At 36.3% G+C, this 20956-nt stretch overlaps 1 protein-coding gene across 1 annotated transcript in view; it reads right to left on the bottom strand.

The window, feature by feature from the left end:
- LOC131776417 (DNA-directed RNA polymerase I subunit RPA1) overlaps positions 1-20956 on the bottom strand; it is a 34604-nt gene that overhangs the window by 7032 nt on the left and 6616 nt on the right. The window contains 25 exon segments of the mRNA XM_059092578.2: positions 240-309; positions 910-1004; positions 1788-1858; positions 2212-2321; positions 3367-3418; positions 4024-4082; positions 5370-5499; positions 6258-6352; positions 6671-6770; positions 7211-7369; positions 8541-8596; positions 9051-9188; positions 9693-9770; positions 10623-10838; positions 11173-11504; positions 11507-11574; positions 12778-12989; positions 13762-13854; positions 14971-15048; positions 15244-15327; positions 15921-16029; positions 16867-16981; positions 19216-19354; positions 19717-19800; positions 20776-20911. Coding sequence (XP_058948561.2) covers positions 240-309; positions 910-1004; positions 1788-1858; positions 2212-2321; positions 3367-3418; positions 4024-4082; positions 5370-5499; positions 6258-6352; positions 6671-6770; positions 7211-7369; positions 8541-8596; positions 9051-9188; positions 9693-9770; positions 10623-10838; positions 11173-11504; positions 11507-11574; positions 12778-12989; positions 13762-13854; positions 14971-15048; positions 15244-15327; positions 15921-16029; positions 16867-16981; positions 19216-19354; positions 19717-19800; positions 20776-20911 — 2879 coding nt within the window.

Genomic DNA, 20956 nt, shown 5'->3' with positions numbered 1-20956 from the left:
ATATTGGTGAAATTTTTGTTAAAGAGTGCAATAATTTTAAAAGCAAGTTCAATGATTAACAATCACGAAGTACAAGCAAAATTCGACTAACAGAAAACAACGCTGAATACCAGACTGTGTTCAGTTTTTACCTCAGACAACCGTTACTTAAAACTTCGCTGAGTGTTATTATTTAGGAACAGTTTGCTGAGTGTAATTATGTAAGAACAGTGATGTTGTCGTTGTTTTTTTCGGTTTACCTTCAGAGGAATCATCAAGTTCACGTTCAACCATCTGTTCATCCTCATCCGGGGCTTCATAGCTGGCATGCTGCATGATGGATAATGCCATATTAAGGATTATTATATACTCAACAAAATATCGCGTTTCTGATTGGTCAATGATGAATGCATAAATAGGTTATAGAGTGCAATAGAGGTTATAGAGTGCAATACGGAGAAGTTGCCATGGAAACACCGGGGAAGCGCCAAATTTGAACACCAAATTATAAAAAAATGGCCGAGAATATAATAAATAAAAAATCGTATGAACCTGCTCGTGCATTTCGTGATTTATGGTCACTCGTGATGTTTTGAAAGTTCTCAAAATTGCACGAGCCGCAGGCAAGCAGCCAAACATCACTCGTGCCCATAAATCACGAAATGCACTCGCGTTCATACGATTTCCTATACTTATACAATCAAAGGTTCAATGCAAGAAGGTTACTTTGGGCAGCGTTCATATGAAAGAGCTTCATTCGTGAAAATGAGAGAACTAATTCGGCAAGCAGGACGATTAAAAGTATCACTCATTGCCTTATTAGTGTGGCAATTATCATGTTTCTTTAAAATAAACGGCAAAACTATTACCAACACTTCCTTATTTTTACAGCTCAGTCGCAATGTAAATTGAGCCATTTAGTCATTTCACCTGCTGACGTCTCTGCCTCTGTTTTGCTTCATTAGCATCACCATCAGCAGCTTCTTCATCGGAAAGATCAGCATTGTCATCATCATCGTCATCATCTAGCAAACAATGTCAACGCAAGCTATTCCTTTCCAATAAAAGACTCAGCGAGACTACCAGATGGCAATGAATGAGTTGCCAGTAATTGGATCCTTGTGTTATGGGCAAACGTTTATGGTATCGCCAGGGGGCATATATTGCGAGTTGATGGAAGGATCAACATGAAAAAAGGTTGTTATGACGTCAGAAAAAAACCAATTAGGAGGGGATGATCGTTTTTTCACGATTACACACGATTTTCACACTATTACAAAAATAACTATAGATCGCGAGGAAAATAACCCAAAAACGCATTTTCAGTAGTATTGACGTGTGTACAGCCATCTTCAATAATCAAGTTATGGCAAAATCTGAGAATTTACCTCCTTAAAGGAGAGAAGTCGTTGCGGATAGGGAAAATTTCATTCCTCCCGAGAGCTGTTGTTCCTGAGAGCGAAGAAATAAGCGATGATCTCTCTTCTCAATCGTTTTTTAGGGATATTGAAATAATCTTTCCCCAAATATTTCCTTCTGTCAAAATACGATGTTTAGCCCTTGGCGATTCCATGAACCTTTGCGCAAACACAAGCATCCATTCGATCAATCACTTATAATTAGCTAAGTCATATCGATTGGTGTCAATAGCCCTGTAATTGTCATTCTCCTTTTAAGTTCCCGGGGCTCAGGGAGATTTTCAAGGAAAGCTATTGGGATTCATAGGAGGTAATTTAGGGGGGAAAGCACTTAAAATCACTGACACTTTGACTGTATCTATAATAAAACGGTACGTATAATACTCTTACCAGGCTGGGTACTTCTTTCTTCGTCCCTATCATTTCTCTGCTGCTCTGTGTTATTCACAGACTCGATAGTTCTAAAGTTTACAAAAATAAAATGAGTAGGTGCCTTGACTACAAATAGCATAGTGTGAGCTTCAAAATGGAAACTCTTCATTTACTTGCTCAAAAAAGAAAAGATGCCATTTCTTTTGCTTCGTGCTGAACAAGGATGCTTAGAAAGTTCTAAAACTGACAAGTAACTGTTATCTGGTGATCTGGAGAAATACACGATTGCTTGCAAATTGAAGTCCTGAAGGAGAGAAAGGAAATGTTTCTTTCATTCACATATCGTTTAGTTTGGTTCATTCTTGTTCTTGTCCACTCAAAGTAAATTGAACTCTCACGCCACTGATTCCCTCGAACCACCAAGGGTGGCTATTAAACTGACCTTTCACCACGTTTAACTTTAGCGGCTTTAATGACGGCCCCAATGACTCTTTTAATAAAAACTGTTTCCATGTGGTGAAGAACGTCTTCTGATCTCACAATCAACTCATCCTGCAAGATAAGGAACGACTAGAAATCTAAATTCCACGTAAACGCTGGATCATTATGAGCAAACGGAACAAGCAATAACATTTGCAATACGAATACTGAGATTTAATCTAAACAAGGCTGTTAAAGACTAGAAACTATGTGATGGGCCATAAGATTTTTCTCTCCAGGGAGAACAACTTATGACCAATCAAAGGCCGCATACGAAAGTTTTCATCCTCTCAGTTTTACCTGCCTTTGAGGTCGCCGCGAATCGCAAAGGTGAATGAAATTGAATGTTTTGCTGCTTGCCCAGAATCACGGCTTCTAGGTTCGCAGACATTAAATAAGCCGGACGATATAAAGAGGATCAATAAAACGAAAACAGGAAAAAAGAGAACGTTTGAAGTTGTCCGTTAGTAGCAAGTTGATTAAATGAACGATTCCATTGAGGCCTTGAGCTACTGTCTCTCTTATTAACTCCAAGCTTCCGCCGATCTACGGCATTGTCAGGGAACGTAAAAAACATATATCGTTAAATTCACCAAGGATGCCGTAAGCGGGCGAAAGCTTTGAATAAAAAAAATACGATAAAATCGTCCATTTAACTAAAAAAAAGAAAACTAGGCAGAAATGCTACTTTGCTTAAGGAATTTCTGACGCTGAGTAACGAGGCAATATTAAGTGAGTCCTAAGATCTGATTGGGTATCCGAGCGGGCGAGATGATCCTGCGCAAGCCAAAGGAAGTGGAGCGGACTTAGGTTCATAATTTTTGGACAATTTCGGCAATGTAGTCGCAAAAAGCGGTAGAAGACAGTCAAATCAAAGAAAACAGAAACGATTTTTGTGAGTTAATTGTGCTACAAAAACCTAAAAATTTCAAAAAATTTCAAAAACAAAATGAATATTACTGTGGCTTTGTCTCACGGAAGAGAAGATAAGAGAAGCTAGCGTTATTCCAAAGCAAGAACTGAATTTGTTATATTGGAAATGTTTTAAAAACGCAAAGTACCACTAGTGTGATAATTTGATAACGTACACGTTTAAGGCCATTTTAGATAGTCTCACCTTGAATGACAACTCGCTAAGAAATTGAAATCTGATGCGGTACCACCTTTCTCTAAAGAAAAACAAAAAGAACTTGAACTTTACTTTAAGAACTTGCGTTGATAAGTCTCACAGTACAACAGCAAGATTTCTGTATAACAGAAACATACATAACATCATAATAAATAATATACATAAAATTATAAACTGCCAGCTAAATCTGACTACAGATTTCTTTAAGGGGGGAGGCTTAAAAAAACTCAGAGCACTGAAGAGTATGAAGTTTGAAGCATACGGTTTGGCTTAGGTTTACAAGTTTCAAAATTTTCTGACAAAAAGCACATTCCAATTCCTTTTGCTGTTTAGAAAATGCTCCTAAAAGTTACGGCAACTGTCACATGATAGGAAATTAAAATTTTTGTCTTTGTTTTGAAGTATGGCTTCTTTCTAAAAGTTTATTTTATGGCGAAAGTAAACCTTTCTCTCTCAATTAGCGATCAAGTGCTCCTTTTCTGGTACAGGGCTTGGAAACGTAGGACGCAACTCGCAACATGTCCACGCGTATTATACGTTAAACAACCGAGTAAGGTGTATTTACTCGTGCCGTACAGTGTACACCTAATATGCTGAAATTTACATGCTTTATTGCACCTTACTTGCCAGTTTAGAGTTTCTCACCGTGTTCCAGTAGAAGTTTTGGATGGCAATGACTCCCACACATCCACAGATTGTAATACCTAGAGGAAAAAAAAAATTCAATCAGTGTTATATATAAGCCTGGCGGAAGTGTGCTTCTTTTTAAATTCAGCAACTCGTCATCGAGCCTACGGCAAGTTTTGATATGGATAGATCATTACGTCATAATGATGAAACGTACGAACATGTTCAGCAATATTTATAGGCAACCAAAGTTAAAAGAAAAATCAATCAGTGTGTTCAGAGTCAGTCCACTATCGTGGAGTTATTGTACTCGTCAACTACCAGACTCCCGGTACTTATGGTACAGCTTAACAAGAAAACAAGAAAGAAAAAGGAAAGCGCAGACAATCAATTACTTATATGCACATTCAGCTAATCTGGTAGAAAAACAACATTACGACAGAAGAACAGTCCCTTCATTAGTACAAGATGTAATGGGTAGAGTAAGCATAAAGTCGACTAGCTACTTTCACGCTGAAGACAATAGACATTTGGAGTCGTAATTGGCCCCACCAGAAGCAGTGTTATTAAGGAACGCTATTTTTGTTATGCCAATTTCAAGACAGGTTAGAGAGCGCTTAGACAATACCTCAGGTATTTAACCAATAACCTGAGCATTACACAATCAGTAACAGACTTTTTCATGGGCTACCAAATAATCACCTTCTGTTTTGTACTAATTCCAAATCGAGAGTGAGTGTAACATTGACGTATCTAAACACCGAGAAACAAGATGTTTGGATACCCCGATGAAAAACGAGCTCGAGTCGAAAATAAATTCTCACTTTTAAACAAATAATAAATAAAGAGTTCTAATTTGACTTGTGTGCGATGTATCGTCCCTACCCTTTTGCCCATTTCTCCCAACAATTGTCTTCGTGCCGCAGTAGTAAGACTTTGGATCGGAAATGGCCTGGACTAAGTAAGGTTACTTATGACTAATAAGTATTCAATGACTTTGTGCAAGTTGTCGATGTGCAAACTCTCACTGGAGAATGATGTATTGTTTTTCATTGGGTATCGAAACACACAAACGTGATGTGGTATACATCCGGTGATTGGTAGTTGATCTAATGAATTATTAATGAGGTTGAGAGTGTATGTTACAAAGTTTTGTGGGGCTAGGTATTGTTTTAGCCCAGAAAAAATCAGTTCGAGTTTCATTTATATATTTTATACACCAAATAAATAACTTTTCAGTACATGCTGATAAAGTTTCGATTTTGGTTGTCATTTTGGAGTAGGGTCTATCAGACAAAGCGCAATAAAGTAGTCATGATATGAAAAGGACGTCATTTGGGACAAAAAATAATATAGTGTCGTACCTGCGCCAAAGTAACTTTGGTTAATTGCCTTTGCAGCTGTTTAGCAAGCTTCTGTGACCTCTTCCTTGGTTTAAGAGGGAGGTCCATGGTGGGGGTTTTGATATTTGCACTAGCAGTCATCAAAATCTCCCTGCGAGCGTATTTTTGAATAAAATAACATTCACTACAGCGCTCTGTAAATGTGGTGGGTATGAAATTCAACTACAATATGAAAAAGTACCAAATTCAAATGACAAAAGAATTCAACGATTTCGTCAAACGCAAATTCTGTTAAAGTGAAGAAGAATATGGTTGGGATTCTAAGCGTTTGTTAAGTTCATCTCAGTAAGTCTAATTCACATTTCGCGACAAGAACTAGAAAACTATCACCGTCATCACACATCAACTGGAGACTGACTGACCTCAAAAACACAACAGATTCGTTGCTGTTGTGCGGCATGAAATATACTCTATCGAATGTTTCTATCATCAAAACGTTTATAGCTTTTAGCCTAGCGAAGTTTTCAGATGCGAATGGAAAGTGATCCTGGATTGCTTTGGTTAGGCTTTATCTCACTCTGTGATTGCTCTAGAAAACTCACCCGCCATCTCAATCATTAAAACGCAAATTTTACACAAATTCCAACTTGGTCACTCGCGTTTTCCCGCGCTTCAAGCAGGTTGCCTGTTTTTACTTCGAGTTCTCATTGGTAAATGATGATGTTAACTTTTGCCCTGACTATTAGTTGTGGTTACTTCAGGTTGGTTATGATTCTTCAAAATTCAATTGAAAACTGCTCCATCCACAAAAAATAAAGGTATTCGCTTTAACGAGACAAGATTGCAAAGCTAGTATTTACGAAAAGGCACATGTTATGTTAAATTTCATAAACAAATTTAAACAATTACCTTAATCTTGGAATTCCAAGAGTCACATTCATCTCACCCCGGCCGGCAAAGTGAAACGTATTAAGTGTCATTTGAGTAGAGGGTTCACCAATAGACTGATAAAACAACAACAACAACAACAACAACAATGACCTTGTGCTCAAAATACAGTTTACGAAACAAGATCTTTTGTAATGTTTTTGAGTTTTGCAACCATTGTTGCTTTGGGAAGAATTGATTATATTTCTTTAAAATGGAATTCTTCTTGTAGGAGACATGACATGTATGAAAATGAACAACTTCAATTTAATGAACCATACATTTCGAGCTTAGTTTGGGCATCATTTTTTTGTCTTTCAAACAAAGAAGAGCAGCTGTCCAAACATTCAAAGTTAAGTTAAACAGGTAAAAGGAAAAAATCGGCAACCCATCACCTGAGCTGCCAACAGTCCTACAGCTTCTCCTGGCTCAGCTAAGGCACGGAACGCTTTCAGGTATATCAGGTTTTTGAACTTACTGGATGGTAATTTCAAACTGAAAAAAACAACTGCACTCACTTTGAGCTCAATTTTCCAGTATTTCCTTTTGATATTGTTGAATACTGAGCAAAGGACGTATACAATAGTTTTTAGCCAATATTTATTCTTTTTGAAGCTCATTAAAAAGAGCCAAAACAATTTCAAGTATTTTGCTTTGAAATAACGTATTCCTTTTTTTTCAAGTTAAGATAAATTTATTAATAACTGGACTCTAAACATTCTGTTACGATACAATGGAAAAAATAGGCGTTGGTTGGTAGGAAACTTCTGTCATCACAACCACTCTGTGCTGCAGTCAAAAGGGTTCTTCAAGCTAGAGAGAGGACAATTCTTTTAAATTAATCAATTTGAAGAACACTTTAAGAGCTATACGCTTGAGATTTACCCAGCAAAATGCTTTAAAAACTATTTGTAATGACTGAATTCAATGTTAACCTTTCTTCCGACTCGTACTCAGTCAAGCACTTGTCAGGGTTTCCTTCCATATAGTTCTTGACAGACATGAAAATTCTCTCAGAAACAGCTCCAAAGTGTCTGTCGGGCTGTAACTTGGACAAAACAGGGTCAGGAAAACGTGCGGATTCCTTATGATACCTGAACAACAAAACACTCTGTTTAAGTATGCAAAGGTGCGTTCTTTGACTGAATGGCTGAAGAGTTAATGAAAAAAAAGTTCCTTTAAGTTATTTTTGCTTAACTCATTAACAAGTCAACTGAGAGAGACAAACAACATTATTTGACAACCTCTTTAAGAGGTCAAAAAGCTAAACGAGCTCATTCACCTCAGAGGATAATTGGTCCATGACAGGGAATTTGAAATAGGATCATATTCATAGCCAAACATTTGAGATTATAAAAAGGGCGCAATGCATAAATGTTTGAAACCTTCCCGATTCCTAAATTGCTCGAAATTGTAAAGGTTTTCATTACATACCCAGAAGGAAGAGGAGTGACAGAAAAATCAGACCATAAATTGTTCACACGCCAATGCGTATGCAAAGGATGATGCTTTAAATAGAGGCACATCCTTGAAATAATCAAACCAGCATCTCAAATATTCTTAGACGCCAATTACCAAAAGATCTCTCTGTTAGCAACTATTTTCCATTGGTCAACAGTAACACAGATGTTACAATGGAAGAGTTAAAAGACAATCATCTTCAGGTATCTCTCACTTTAGTGAAAGTCAGTGACCGCAAGTAACAAAATGTGCAACTGAAGTGACAAAACACACCCTCACGCTTAAAGGGTCCCCTGATGGCAATGTTACACAAGAGGAATACACTGAAGTCCTCTGCTACGATGGATCTTTGGACATACATTCCTCATTTTGATCGTCTAAGAAACTTCCTTGATCCTTCTGATGATTATGGTACAGTAACAAGAGAATGTGTTGGAAAAAATTATACCACGACATAGAGGAAGATTTCAAAGCCTTCAATGACACCTCGAGGAAAGAAAGTGAATCTCAGGCATTTCAAGGAACCCGCCAAAGGAAAACCACAAAGCGGCTAAGCCACCAGTCACCTTCAAGGCTATATGTCCTTAAGGGACTGAGCAGAAGTCCGAGGGAAATTTACTCATTTGAATACCTCAAAAGTTTCTGGGTTTCAGTCTGCTAGGGTCTCATCTATTCAAGTGATATCCCTGCGTACAAGTTTTAATTAACTAAAATCAACAGATTATGAACTGTTTATATTCTCTTGCTAAAATGCAAGAATTGTCGATAAAATAAAAGAAACATGAGTCACGGGATAAAGCCCACCTTTTGCGCACAGCCAAGGGTGCTTCATTCCATCGTTCAATCATCTTGAGATCTGTCTGAAGGGGAAAGAAAAGTTGGTGGTTCATCTTATCAATAAATTCAACTGAACCTTTCCTTACTATTACTCTGTCCGCTACAGTAAATATCGACCGCCAAACACTTTAAGATGATCAGTGACGTGGTACCTGAAAGTTATTACCCCTCTCGGTTTCTCATTGCAATTCTTATTTTGCTCTACAAAAATCAGATAACCTTATTCATGCTAATCTTGATTTTTGTTTACTTTGGACACACTTGAATAACATTGCCTACGCGATCTATAAACTAAATGGAAAAGAAGAAAATAAAAAAACAAAATAACAAATTTGAATAGACATTCATTACCTTTAGTATGTTGGGAACGTTTTTTAAACTTAATTATGCCCTTTTGCTATTTTCATTACTATAATTATTCTTTTTGGAGCTAAAAATATTTTTCGAAGGTAGTTACAAGGTAATTCACCCCCATACCTCAGATCGCCCAAACGTAATCTGACTAGCACTTGATTTTCTATTTTGTATTTCTTTACACTTGTCTGCAGCAAAATAATGGTACGGTGAGGTTCTTTTAATGTGACTCTCTTTTTGTTTCCTCATCTTTTTGTTGATCTAAAAAGGAAACATTGCAAATTAAGAAAGAAAACCCTTAGATCATGTCAAACTCATTTTGGTGTCCAGACAATGTTCTTCTTTGAATATATTTATTTTTAGCCCCATTTTTACACATCAGTAATAGTCAGCATTTGAGGTGGGTGATACCAAAAAAATGGGGGGGGGGGGGAACGAAGTATATCTAACGATCTGCAATTCCTGTTTTGTCGATGAATGCATTTTTTTATGTCATTAACTGGTTAGGGCAGCAATTGGTCGGTACTCGTACTGGGATTTAATCTGACAGGTAGAGGTACATCAAGAAAAATGGCGAAGAAAGAAAATTCATACGGTGAACACGGTGAACTCATTTAATGGAACCAAAACTATGAAAGAGATAGACTGAGCTTGTCGATTACTGTGTAAAATCCAAATAATCTTGATTCTGGCGCCAATCACACAAAGTTTTACCAACAAAGATCGATTCTCAAGTTCTATTTCATTATGAAAGTTCCAACACACCTTATTTTCAAGCTTGAGTGCTTCTTCTGACTGAAGATGGGGAAGAAGAGCTTTGGGATTCATTTGCTGTAGAAAAGCCTGTGTTCATCCAAAAAAAAAAATGTGAACAAAGTTAAATCAAAAGCTGTTTCAGAAAATGCTTCGACCATTTGTATAGAAATTCCATTAAACGTTATTTGTTTCATTAAAAAGCTCATTCAAGTGCTGTTACGCCTTTATATAGAGCAAACACTTGGACCAGTGTTGCAGGCTCGAAAGGACGATAGAGAATTTCTACAATACAGTTTTGGATAATTAGAGCGAAAGAGGTGCAACACCTAGAAACAAATTCATTATGGGAACTTTAACTTTTATGCTTAAAAATTTTTCCGTCATGTTTTACAGGATGCAAGTAATTGAAATATGTCAACTCAACAACGTGTTTAAATTCTTCATCGACATAGCCAGTTTTATCTTTTTAAGCACCAAGGATACAATTTCTAGATTGCATGGAACCATGAGGGCGCTGTATTTTGCATGTATTTCTGGAGTCATTTTAACTAAAAAAAGTTGTCACCGTATAAAATTGTCATTTTTTTCATCGATTAGCCGATAACTTACGAAAGAGCTAGCTTTTAATCTTATTTCTCTTTTTAAGCAAGCAGAACATACCCTTCATATCGTGATTTCATTGTGAGGGAAAACCTTAAAATTTATGAAAACTCTCAGAAAACGTGCGTTCGATCTCTAATTGGCCAAGGCTTACGTCATCTCCTACTAAAATTACACCACCTGAGGTGGGACTCGACTCTCTTCGACAAATCAGATCGCTGACAACCGTTAGTCAGTTTGGCGATTACACAAAAATGTCAAACGTATAGCTAAGCTCTCTGTCAGTCAGAAATGTACAGGTGTGACACTGATCAAAATGTAAACAAAAATGTAAAGAACCTTGTAGTTGCTTGCCATAAAGGGAAACTGCTTCTCCGAAAGAAAGGAAGTTTTCATGACATCCAAGCCATCTTCACCATAATAAAACTGCACAAGAGAGCTGTCACTATCTCGCACAGTAAGATCATAATTGACTAGGAGACCTTCCAGGTGTTTAATGAGACAGCGCTGAAGGTAGCCACTACGACTTGTTTTCACAGCTGTATCCACAAGACCCTAAAAATAACAAAACCAACAACGCAGCTTCATTTACTTCATGCAATGGAGTATATAGGTAATGTGGTATATTCATTCATCACTTCCAACATGATGCGAAGCTGGACATTGTACACGACACGTTAAGAAGAAATAATCATATTTGAAGAATGGATGATGGCTGACGAATCGACTCACACTGAAAAATCTGCAATTGAAGCAACAATTATGAATATCGAAGACTGAAACATGACTTTAACTTGTGCCTTAAGCTCTATTACCAAGACCAAATTTTTGAAAAATTTTAAGAGATATCCAATATTCAGGATGAATTAATATCAATCTGCGAATGTACCTCTCTTCCTGCCATACAATGAAAGAAATACTCCTGTGGCCTGATTCCTGTCAAGAAACGCCCATCAACAAATCCCCCAGCCCTCGGACTGCTATCATATGGCAGGAATGAGGGCAAAGACCTTCCACTGACCATAAGGGGTGGTCGGCGCCCCTCCAGCTCTATCTGCCCCAAGAGGCAGGAAATCTGCATGCAGTTGACTGAGGAGCCCTTAGCCCCAGACTGAACCATCAGCTGAAGATTGTTTTCAGGAAACCTCTTGAGAAGACCCAAGGGAATGCAAGCCCTGTTGATCATGTCTTGGTAATGGTCTGTCTTCTTTTTATGCTTAGGTCAAGCTGTTTCATATCACTTCCATCCTTGTTATGGTGGGCCTCCTGTAGCTTTTGTTCCAGAGTTGAACTAGGACCATCCATAACAAAAAGTGATCACAAAACTAGAAAAACTTAATTGCCTGCGAGAAGTATGTCATATTTCATTGCAACTTAAGTTTCAACAAAATGATACGATAGGTATTCATGTAATTCATATCTGAAAAATAAGTATCATTAAACTGGATCTCCATCAATAGCAAACGAAGCAGTTGGAGAGAAATATGCCCTGTTTGTCCATGTAGGTCACAACGGACAAATACTTATGTTTTAAATAGCTGGTGTAACACTCTACAGGCCAACTCCTAAGCACTGGGGTTATGGTTTGGGTTGACAGTAGGGTAATGTTAATTACTGGAAAAGCACAAAATAGCAGTACACTATTGCAAGAAAAGGCCAAGATAATCAAAGAATGATTGCCAGATCTTTAAAGGAGACTTTGGAAACCTGTAACTTTACAGTGATAACAAGAGCAGTAGTTGTTTGTGATAGGAATGAGGCCAGATCATTGAGTGATTTCAAGAGAGCAGAGTCCGTAGTTACATTCTAAGCTTATACAAAGACAGGCTGTTAATTATTAGGTTACTCTTTGAAATCTCAAATACAGTAATTTGTAAATTGTTGCACATGGTTTTTAAGAACAGGGACAAAATCACATGGTTTCTATACCATTCTCTTCAGCATGCAAGTGATAGTAATTGGATAGAGCCAATTGCCATGCACCACACTAATGCGTTTTAATTTCAAAATTACTCTAGTATATCACCGCTTAGGTATCTGTGCAGTTTTGATAGTAGTCAAGCAAGCAAGCAACAACTTTATTTCTAGCCTCTAAGAACGTCTTAGTTTCCCTCCCACTCACAGAAAGTTTTGATTGTTTCTATATTTCGTTAGTCTTTGTAATTTCTTCCTGATTACTACACCATTGTTTCAGTGTTTCTGTTGAATACCTTTGATGTAATAGTCAAGTGTTTTATGTACGTAGGATACACACTCGATAAACTGTCTGGTCCCAAAACAAACCTCTGTCTGTTGTGGTGTTTAGACTCACTGTTGTTGTTGTAAGAAAATGTGTGAAGACCAGCGAGGAAAATTGTGACTTTCCATTATTGAGTTATCTACCCTTTCAAAGTTAGGTTGTGTCACAATTGGCATGCAGAGACTATGTCAAGTAAGTAGTCAACATGAGCACACCCGGTCCATACCCAGTCCACACCTAGTGAATACCATTTACCTTTCACAGTCACCAAACAAACCAAGAGCCTCTTTTGTAGCTTCAACTCCAGATGCTCTCCCTTTCTTTATAAATTTGTGCCTTTTGTTGTCCGCCTTCTCCTTGACTAGGATGTCCTCTACACCTAGGGTGAATCCTTGATATTGAAGGAAAGTTGTGAACACTCTGGCCAGAGCAGTAAGTAGATATCCAGCTACTACTCCACCATACAACTGAGAAAGTAAACATTTAAGAGTAATTTCAATGAGTAGACAACAGGCCTAGCAAACCTTTTCATAAATTTATTAACAATAAGAACATCTCGTTGAAATTTTTTAAGTGCATATATAAGGTAACTCAACCATAAAAATTACAACAAGTTGTGTGTATCTGGTATCTAGCTTGAATCATCCAATGCTGTTCCCCACTTTGCAAAACCTTATGCTTGTTACAATGACAGTCTTTGTTTGAAAAATTATTCAAGGTGGTAGAAAGTTTTGTTATTTTTACAAACAAAGCCATAAAACTGTTTGTTTGTAGAACCATACAAAAGAAAAAACATCCCACACTGATGGCAAGTTGTTTTTAAACATAGGCCATATGTTAATTTCCTGGATAAAAATAGAGACAGTGGCTGGTCATCCCTAATAAGTTAAGAGCTAAACTCGTTGAAAAAATGCCATTTATGTGGTGATTGGTGACAACATTTGTGAATATTGGTATACCTCAATCAAGACTAATACTTAAGGCACTAAGACATAGTCTAAAGATGATTTATATACATATGGAATATAACATACATACTTATAAACAACAAGTAACTCAGTCAATATTAAGCATTTTATTATATGACTTTTCACTCTTTCTCTTTTGTCCTTTCTTCTTTAAGCTCACATCTCAAAGAGACTAATAGATTTGAAATACATACCTCTACCTATATCCTCAAAACCTCTGTATTTCATTAAATTTAATTATACCGCTTCCTCAGAGCTTTTATGTAAATACCTCATGACAGCAGTGCACCAAACCAAAAGAAGTAGGCCCATAATGCGCTTTGTCCAACACTCCGCTGAGTAAATGCCCTTGACGAACCACCACCTATATTCATATGTGTGAATACAAATGATACACACTTAATATGTGATAATATGTTATGTCACCATTGAATAAGATAGGATATTAAACATTCTTGTTCTATCATCACACCATTTAGCCATTTTAGGGCAATAGAATGCGCAAAATATGACAGTATTACACTATAGGTAAAGTCTGTGCTCAAGCCAAGTGGCACATCCAGCTGCAACTTATCCTGGTTTCCATGACATGAAGTAACTGGGAATATTGCTACTACCCCCTGGATGGGATGTCAGAATATTACAAGGTTATCCCCAGCATTTCATCAAGCATCCTAGACAATTTGCCCATTTTCTGGATGAGGGAGAAAATGTGAAAGCAAGGTGGTTTCCCCAAAAACCAAACACAACAACCAGGTCAGGTCTCAAACCCTGGACTTACTGACCAGGAGTCCAGCGTAGCAACCATTAGGCCACCGCATCTCCCCCATTGCATGGTAAAACAATGCAAAAATACAGTAAAAAGCAAAGCAATAAAATGGCCTTGGTGGCTTGTGTTTTTTAGCAAAAAAATTTTAAGTGCATCAGATTTTTTTGTGGCCACAAGGAACACTTTATGTTGTTTTTGTCTTCTGTACACTTTGTATAAGGTTAATTCCGTATATAATATTTCAGGTAATATAGACTGGAAAAATATTTATCTATTGCCGGGTCGAGTCACTCTTGACACCAGAACGAGAGCCTTTCAATACAAAATCTTAAATCGTATTCTCTACACCAATAAAATCCTATATAAAATGAATTTGGTTCCTTCTCCGATGTGTACCTTTTGTGGAGATCACAAAGAAACTCTTGAGCATCTTCTAATCAGCTGTACCTACACTAAAAACTTTTGGCTTTTGAAAAAATGTATGTCACATTCAGCTTGAGTCTATTTCTTTTTTCACTAATTTTTCAATTAATACTAAATTTTTCACTTCCAAAATTTCTAACAATCTAACATTAACAGCCAATTCCTATGTCATTACAAGAATCATACAGGATGCTAAGCATCAACAATAAAGAATGAGAGTCCTTAGGAATATAAAATGTCATGGTGACATTACCAACTAAATTTGTTTAACTCATTTCTTTATTTTACCTCTGCCTCCGACATCATATCTCCCTTCAATGAAAATAATCCAAGAAAGTGCTCTTTGGGTTTACCAGTGATCCAATTCTTCATTTCACAGTATCCGAAAAAAAAAAAAAAAAAGAAAAAAAAAAAAAGCATATAATCATCACATAATCAATTTTCTTTACTAATAGTTAACTTTATCTATTCAAAGTTATTCATGGTAATGAGGTTAAAAGAGAAATCTTTGTAGACTCTGTAGACTAATACTCTTAAAAACACTTTAAAGCAAATAATTACTTTTCCAACAATCTTGGCTTTCCCTTGCATGCTCAGTAGCTTTGCTTCCTCTGGAATGAGGTTAAGCAAGACTGTGGATATGACCTGTGAAACAGCCAAAAATAACACAATTGAAGCTCTTTGTGTCTAACAACCATTATGTTTCTAAGAATATGAATTCTCGTTCTCATAACAATTCATTTGATGATTGTGGACTCCCCATATTCTTAAATCCATTGTGCTCCTATGAGGCTTACAATGTAATTTTCCTTTCCTTTTTTCAAGTCTGCTCTTTTTTTCATAATGAAATTTCTCCAGACAGAGAGCATAGGTATATTTTCTTTCCTTGTAATGTGACATCAATAAGCTCAAATTTACTATTCAATCAATTTAACCTCATAAACAACTTACAATCATGAGATGATGCTCAACATGTAGTTCAACAACATACTAGATCACTATTACATAAACCAAAGGGGACCATGGAAGAAGAAAGACAGTAAATCCCATGATCCCTGCAATACACCACAGTTCAACTTGAAGGCTTGAAGAAGAATTATATTGATCAATACACTCTGTCTTGTATGCATCTACTGACTGTGGTATGACCTAAAACACCTCTTGCCACTTTAGCAATTTAAGAGGTCTATTTAAATAATGAAACACATAGAGTTTACACAATCAATTGAAACACTGACCTGCTTTCCTGACCACAGCTCACAAGGTTTGACAATGCAAGGCCTTAGCATCTTTATCTTCCTGTTCTTGAAACTAACAGCACTATAAACAAGCTGCTGATAATCTGACCTAAAAAAATTATAAATATATGTGAAGTATTTAATTGATTCACGTAAGATGACTTTTGATTAGAATATACATACAGAGAGTAGCATAATATCATCAGTAAAGTTAGATATATAATTGTGTTGCAATTCTTCATATAAAACACTTTTTGAGTGTATCCAGCAAAACCAAATCTACCAGTAAATCGAAATAAAACTCACAAGAAAACAATCAGAACTGCAAATAAAGTCAATTAAACAACCTGAAGTGTGGGAAGTGCAAAAGACCAAGTGAAAACCAAGTTTGGTGACTAATTGGTTAAAAGGGTCACATATTTTCTAGACCAACTTTACGCAGCATAACAAAACAAAACTGAAGAACATTCAAGACTCAGTGGCCCACATTCTAAGTTTGGATACAAGCCAAGAAACCTGGCAAAAATATAGACTTCAGAGAAGAAAAATTGTGAAATGACAAAATAACTATGAGCTGTTTGAATGGAGTCCCATCCCACAACTAAAACCCTTTCCTGGTTACAACTGAAAGAAGCAAGCCAATAAGTAAGTAAAAATGTTGTTTGCATATCTATTTGCTACCCATTGAAAGTTTATATACAATAGTCTTTGACCTTACATACTGGACTAAGTTTCTGTCTCAAAACATTTTAGACAGGAGCTAGTTGTTGAAATTTTTTCTCAAAAGAGTACTGACTACACCTGCATCAGCTTTCATTGTTTTAAGTTGCTCTAACAACCAAACTACAGGCTGTGGGAGGGATATGGGAGGGGCTTTGGGTCAGGTGCTTTTTCTGTCTTCATACACTCTGATTTATGTCTTAGAAGCACCCCATGACTCAGTCACCTCTTAAACATGCGTCCTCGGATGGTCATCCTCACTCCGGCCACCATGTGGTCCTGAATTAGTCCATTAAGTGGTGTGCCATCTTTCGGAACCAAGTACTGAAAATTTGTGCTGGCTGAACAAATCAAATTAAAAGGTACCAACTAAATCATGGTAAGAACTATTCACATCAGGTACCCAGCCAACCACACTGTTTAATAACACCCTTTTGCAGGATTTACACAAATTTTCCTGTCTGCTTAGAATTACATCAGAAAAAAAATTTCCAACATTATTAGGGTGTTCAAGAAACTTTTTCTTGGATCACCTTTCAATAAGTGGCAAAAGTTTTGGCATGCTTTACTTCTTTTTGATCTCACCAGTTAAACTGGTCTAGCTAGATAAAATGGTCTGACATGTCTAAATGGCCTTACTAAACACAACATTTCAACAGTTTAAAATGAACCAACCCTTTAAAATGGTCTGGCTAGACAAAATGGTCTAACCAGCTAGGATGGTTTGACTAGCTATTAATAGTAGTTTATCCTGTTAAAATGGTCTAACCAACAAAATGATCTAAATGGCTTGAATAATTTACTAGATAAATGGTTCAGCTGGTTAGAATGGTTTAATTAGATAATGTTCCAACTGATTAACTTGACCTATCCTCTTAAAATGGTATATCTATATAAAATTACCAAACCAGCTAAAATGGTCCATCCTGTTAAAACAGTATTTAAGTTATAATGATCTAAATGGTTAAAATAGTCTAAGTAGATAAATCATATAAATTGAGAAATCGTATTCTTGGTGTTTACAAATAGACGTTCAACTACTCTGTTTGGTTATGGTTTTGGTTAACATTGTCTAACTAGATAAAATGCTTTTACTGAATAAAGAGTCTATGTAGATGAAATAACCTAAATGTTTAAAATGGCTTGACCAGAAAATTAACTTGAAAGGTTGTAATAGCTTAACTATACAAAATTCCTCATTGGCTTGAAAGGTCTAACAAGATACAATGGTTTAAGAGGTCTTAGCGGTGTAACTAGCTAAAATGGTCAATGCTGTGAAAATGGTTTAACTAGATAAAATTTTCCGACATATTAAAATAGTCTAATTTGATAAATTGATGCTACCAGTTAAAATGGTCTGACTAGATAAAATTGTCCATCTAGTCAAAATGGTGTAACTAGGTAGAACTAGTCAACAAGTCATGCTGGACAAAATGTTCCTGATGGAAAATGATCAAACTAGCTAAATGATCCAGCTGTTTAAAATAGAGTAACTGCATTAAATGATCCAAATGGTTCAAATGGTCTTACTAGATGAAATGCTCTAATTTGCTAAAATTGTCCAACCAGTTATGGTGTATTAAGATACAATGGTCTGCTCAATTAAAATGGTCTAACTTAATAAAATGTTCCTACTAACATAAATGCCTCAACCAATAAAAATGATCTTATGGATTAAATGTATAACCAGAGAAAATTACCTAACAAGAATAAATTGTCCAACTTTTAGAAATGGTATAACTACAGAAAATGGCCCACTGGTCAAAAGGTCTAACTGGCTAAAATGATCTACATAGATAAAACTGTCAAAAGTAGAAAATTGGTCTTACTCGATAAAATGGCCTATCCTGTTAAAACATTACTGCTAGATGAAATGATCCAACAGGTGTAAAGTGTTTAATTAGATAAATCAGTCCACCTGGCAAAAATAATCTAGCTAAATACAATGGCCTTTATCAAATGATCTAACTAAATCAAATGGTCCAACCGGTTAAAATGGTCTAACTTGATAAAATGTTACAAGCAGTTAAAATGGTGTAAGTAGATTAAATGATCTAGCTGGTTAACATGGTGTAACTACATAAAGTCTTACAGTTGGCTAAAAAAGTCTACCAAAATAAAATGGTTCAACCAGTTAAAATGGTGTAACTATTATAAGATGATCGATAACTGACCCTCTTATTCCAACATGCAAACTACAGACTCAAATATGTAGAATTTCTGAGTGTTTTAATAAGTTGTGCAGTGTTTTGAATGACCCACAGGTCAAGTCAAAGTATAAGAAATAGGTGAAAATACTACCAGTACTTAAGAAGCAGAAGGCTGTGAAGAACCAAGAACAATGGTACAGTCCATTTTCTTTTCTCCTTTGACTGACACAATTCAAACACAAGCATAGCTGACCTGTCAATCAGGTTGTTTTATAGTGCAAAATAACCAACAGTTCAATATTGCAGTACTTGAGTTTAATGCTAGTTGTATTCTACTTCGTGCAGTTACATGCACACTAGCACTTGAGACTATCCAAAAAGGTCAAATGGATACAGGCTATAAAGTTGGGGTGTTGATCACAAACCTATGTGGTAGGCTTCAGCCCTAGCCAATTCATTTTGAGGAAAATGAGCATTCATTTCATCACCATCAAAATCAGCATTATAAGACTTGCAGTTGGCATAATGAAGGCGAATGGTCTTTTCCCCAGGAAGTACACGAGCCTCAAAGCAAAAACAAAACCAAAAAAAAATCGTTAGCCTTACTTGCATATAAACTGCCATTGGGCTTTGATGGCGATTAACCCTGTGCTTTTTATATACATGTTGGGAACTACTACTAACTGAGCCACAAAACCATCCATTGAGATTGAGGAATATATTCAGTAGGGTCTTTGTGCCCTGAGAAGGATTTAATGACAGGTAGCACAAGTGAATAAAGTCTACTAGTGGTTCAGAAAAGATGCATGATTTAATTTTCATTTCTGTTTTAAACCTTAAAGAATTATCAATAATTACTGATAGTTATATTTAACTTCTTTGTAATTACTATTTGCTTTTAGTAAAGAAGGGTTTCATTTTCTCACCTTGTGTGCCATCATACTTGGCCTATGAAGTGACGGCTGTCTGTTAAGCAACAACACATCTCCATTCTGAAGGTGTCGATAGACCTGTAAATGACCACAATAATTTTTATAAATACTATCATCTTTGTAAAACTCTGGAGGATTCTCTCTATTTCATTGTGATCATCTTAAATTCTTCTCTCCTCACCACAAACTGCCCTCTTGTTTAGCAAAGCCACCAAGTAACCTGTACTGTCTATGTCAACTTAGGATCATAAAAATTAAAAAAAATATATGCTGCAGCTTACCCCCTAACCACCAAACCAAGTCATCAGTTTGGTGAATTTCACTGAAAATTTAGTCACAAAAACCAGATTAAATTTTATGTATTCCTTTACACTAATTATAAATCCTAATCCTAAATCTGAAGGGTTCTCCTTTTGAACGTTCTAGCTTTTGCAAAGCAACCACTTAAATTCCCATCAATCTTTTCTTTCCACCTAGATTTGGAGTTTCTTTTCATTTCTGTAGCATTGCATTTTAGCACCAAATGTTTCAATAGTTCTTTACAAGTAACAGCCCTTTCATGAAAGATAACCTATATCCACTTAGATTTAAAAAAATAAGTTTACACTATCTTATGGAAAAGGCTTACATCTGAGAGTAGGATTAAGTTGTAAGGTTTCATGAAAGTCTCACATTAAATTAACAGTCATTAACAATCAAAGTTCCTTTTCTACATTGTATGGGTTCATAGTCAGCTTAAAATCCTCTTTTTTTTGACAATCAAAATTAAGTATAATTCTTGGGGTTAGTGTCATTCCAAAAAGAGTAAAGCTCAGTTACAGTTTGCAGCTAAATGAGAACATCGAGCCACTTTCCATCAAAGTACACCATGGGTCCAAATTGAACATTGTCTTTAGTGTGAAATTAAACTCCACTGACATGAAAACCACAGGCAGAAGAGCAGTCTAGACTAGACTTGGACCAATATCCCATTTAGGATTAAGAAATTTTTTTTGCTCATAATTTTCAGCTTGTTCAAGGTGTTTTGAAAATGAGAAAGGTGCATAACTCTACCTTCTTACAAGGGCTAACCAAAGTTCTTATGTCAGTTGATGGTGTAAGCAAGCGCTTTGCAATCGCCTGTCTTTGGTTGGGATCAGTTTTACTGAGAAGAGTTACTTTGCCATCTTCATTTTCAACAAAGGTCGCCCTGTTAAACAGGAAAAAGGCAGCAGAGTTCAAAACAAGGTGCTTC

Source organism: Pocillopora verrucosa, chromosome 12 (genome assembly GCF_036669915.1).
Source record: "Pocillopora verrucosa isolate sample1 chromosome 12, ASM3666991v2, whole genome shotgun sequence".
Classification (NCBI taxonomy): Eukaryota; Metazoa; Cnidaria; class Anthozoa; order Scleractinia; family Pocilloporidae; genus Pocillopora; species Pocillopora verrucosa.
This window is presented reverse-complemented; position numbering and strand designations above follow the sequence as displayed.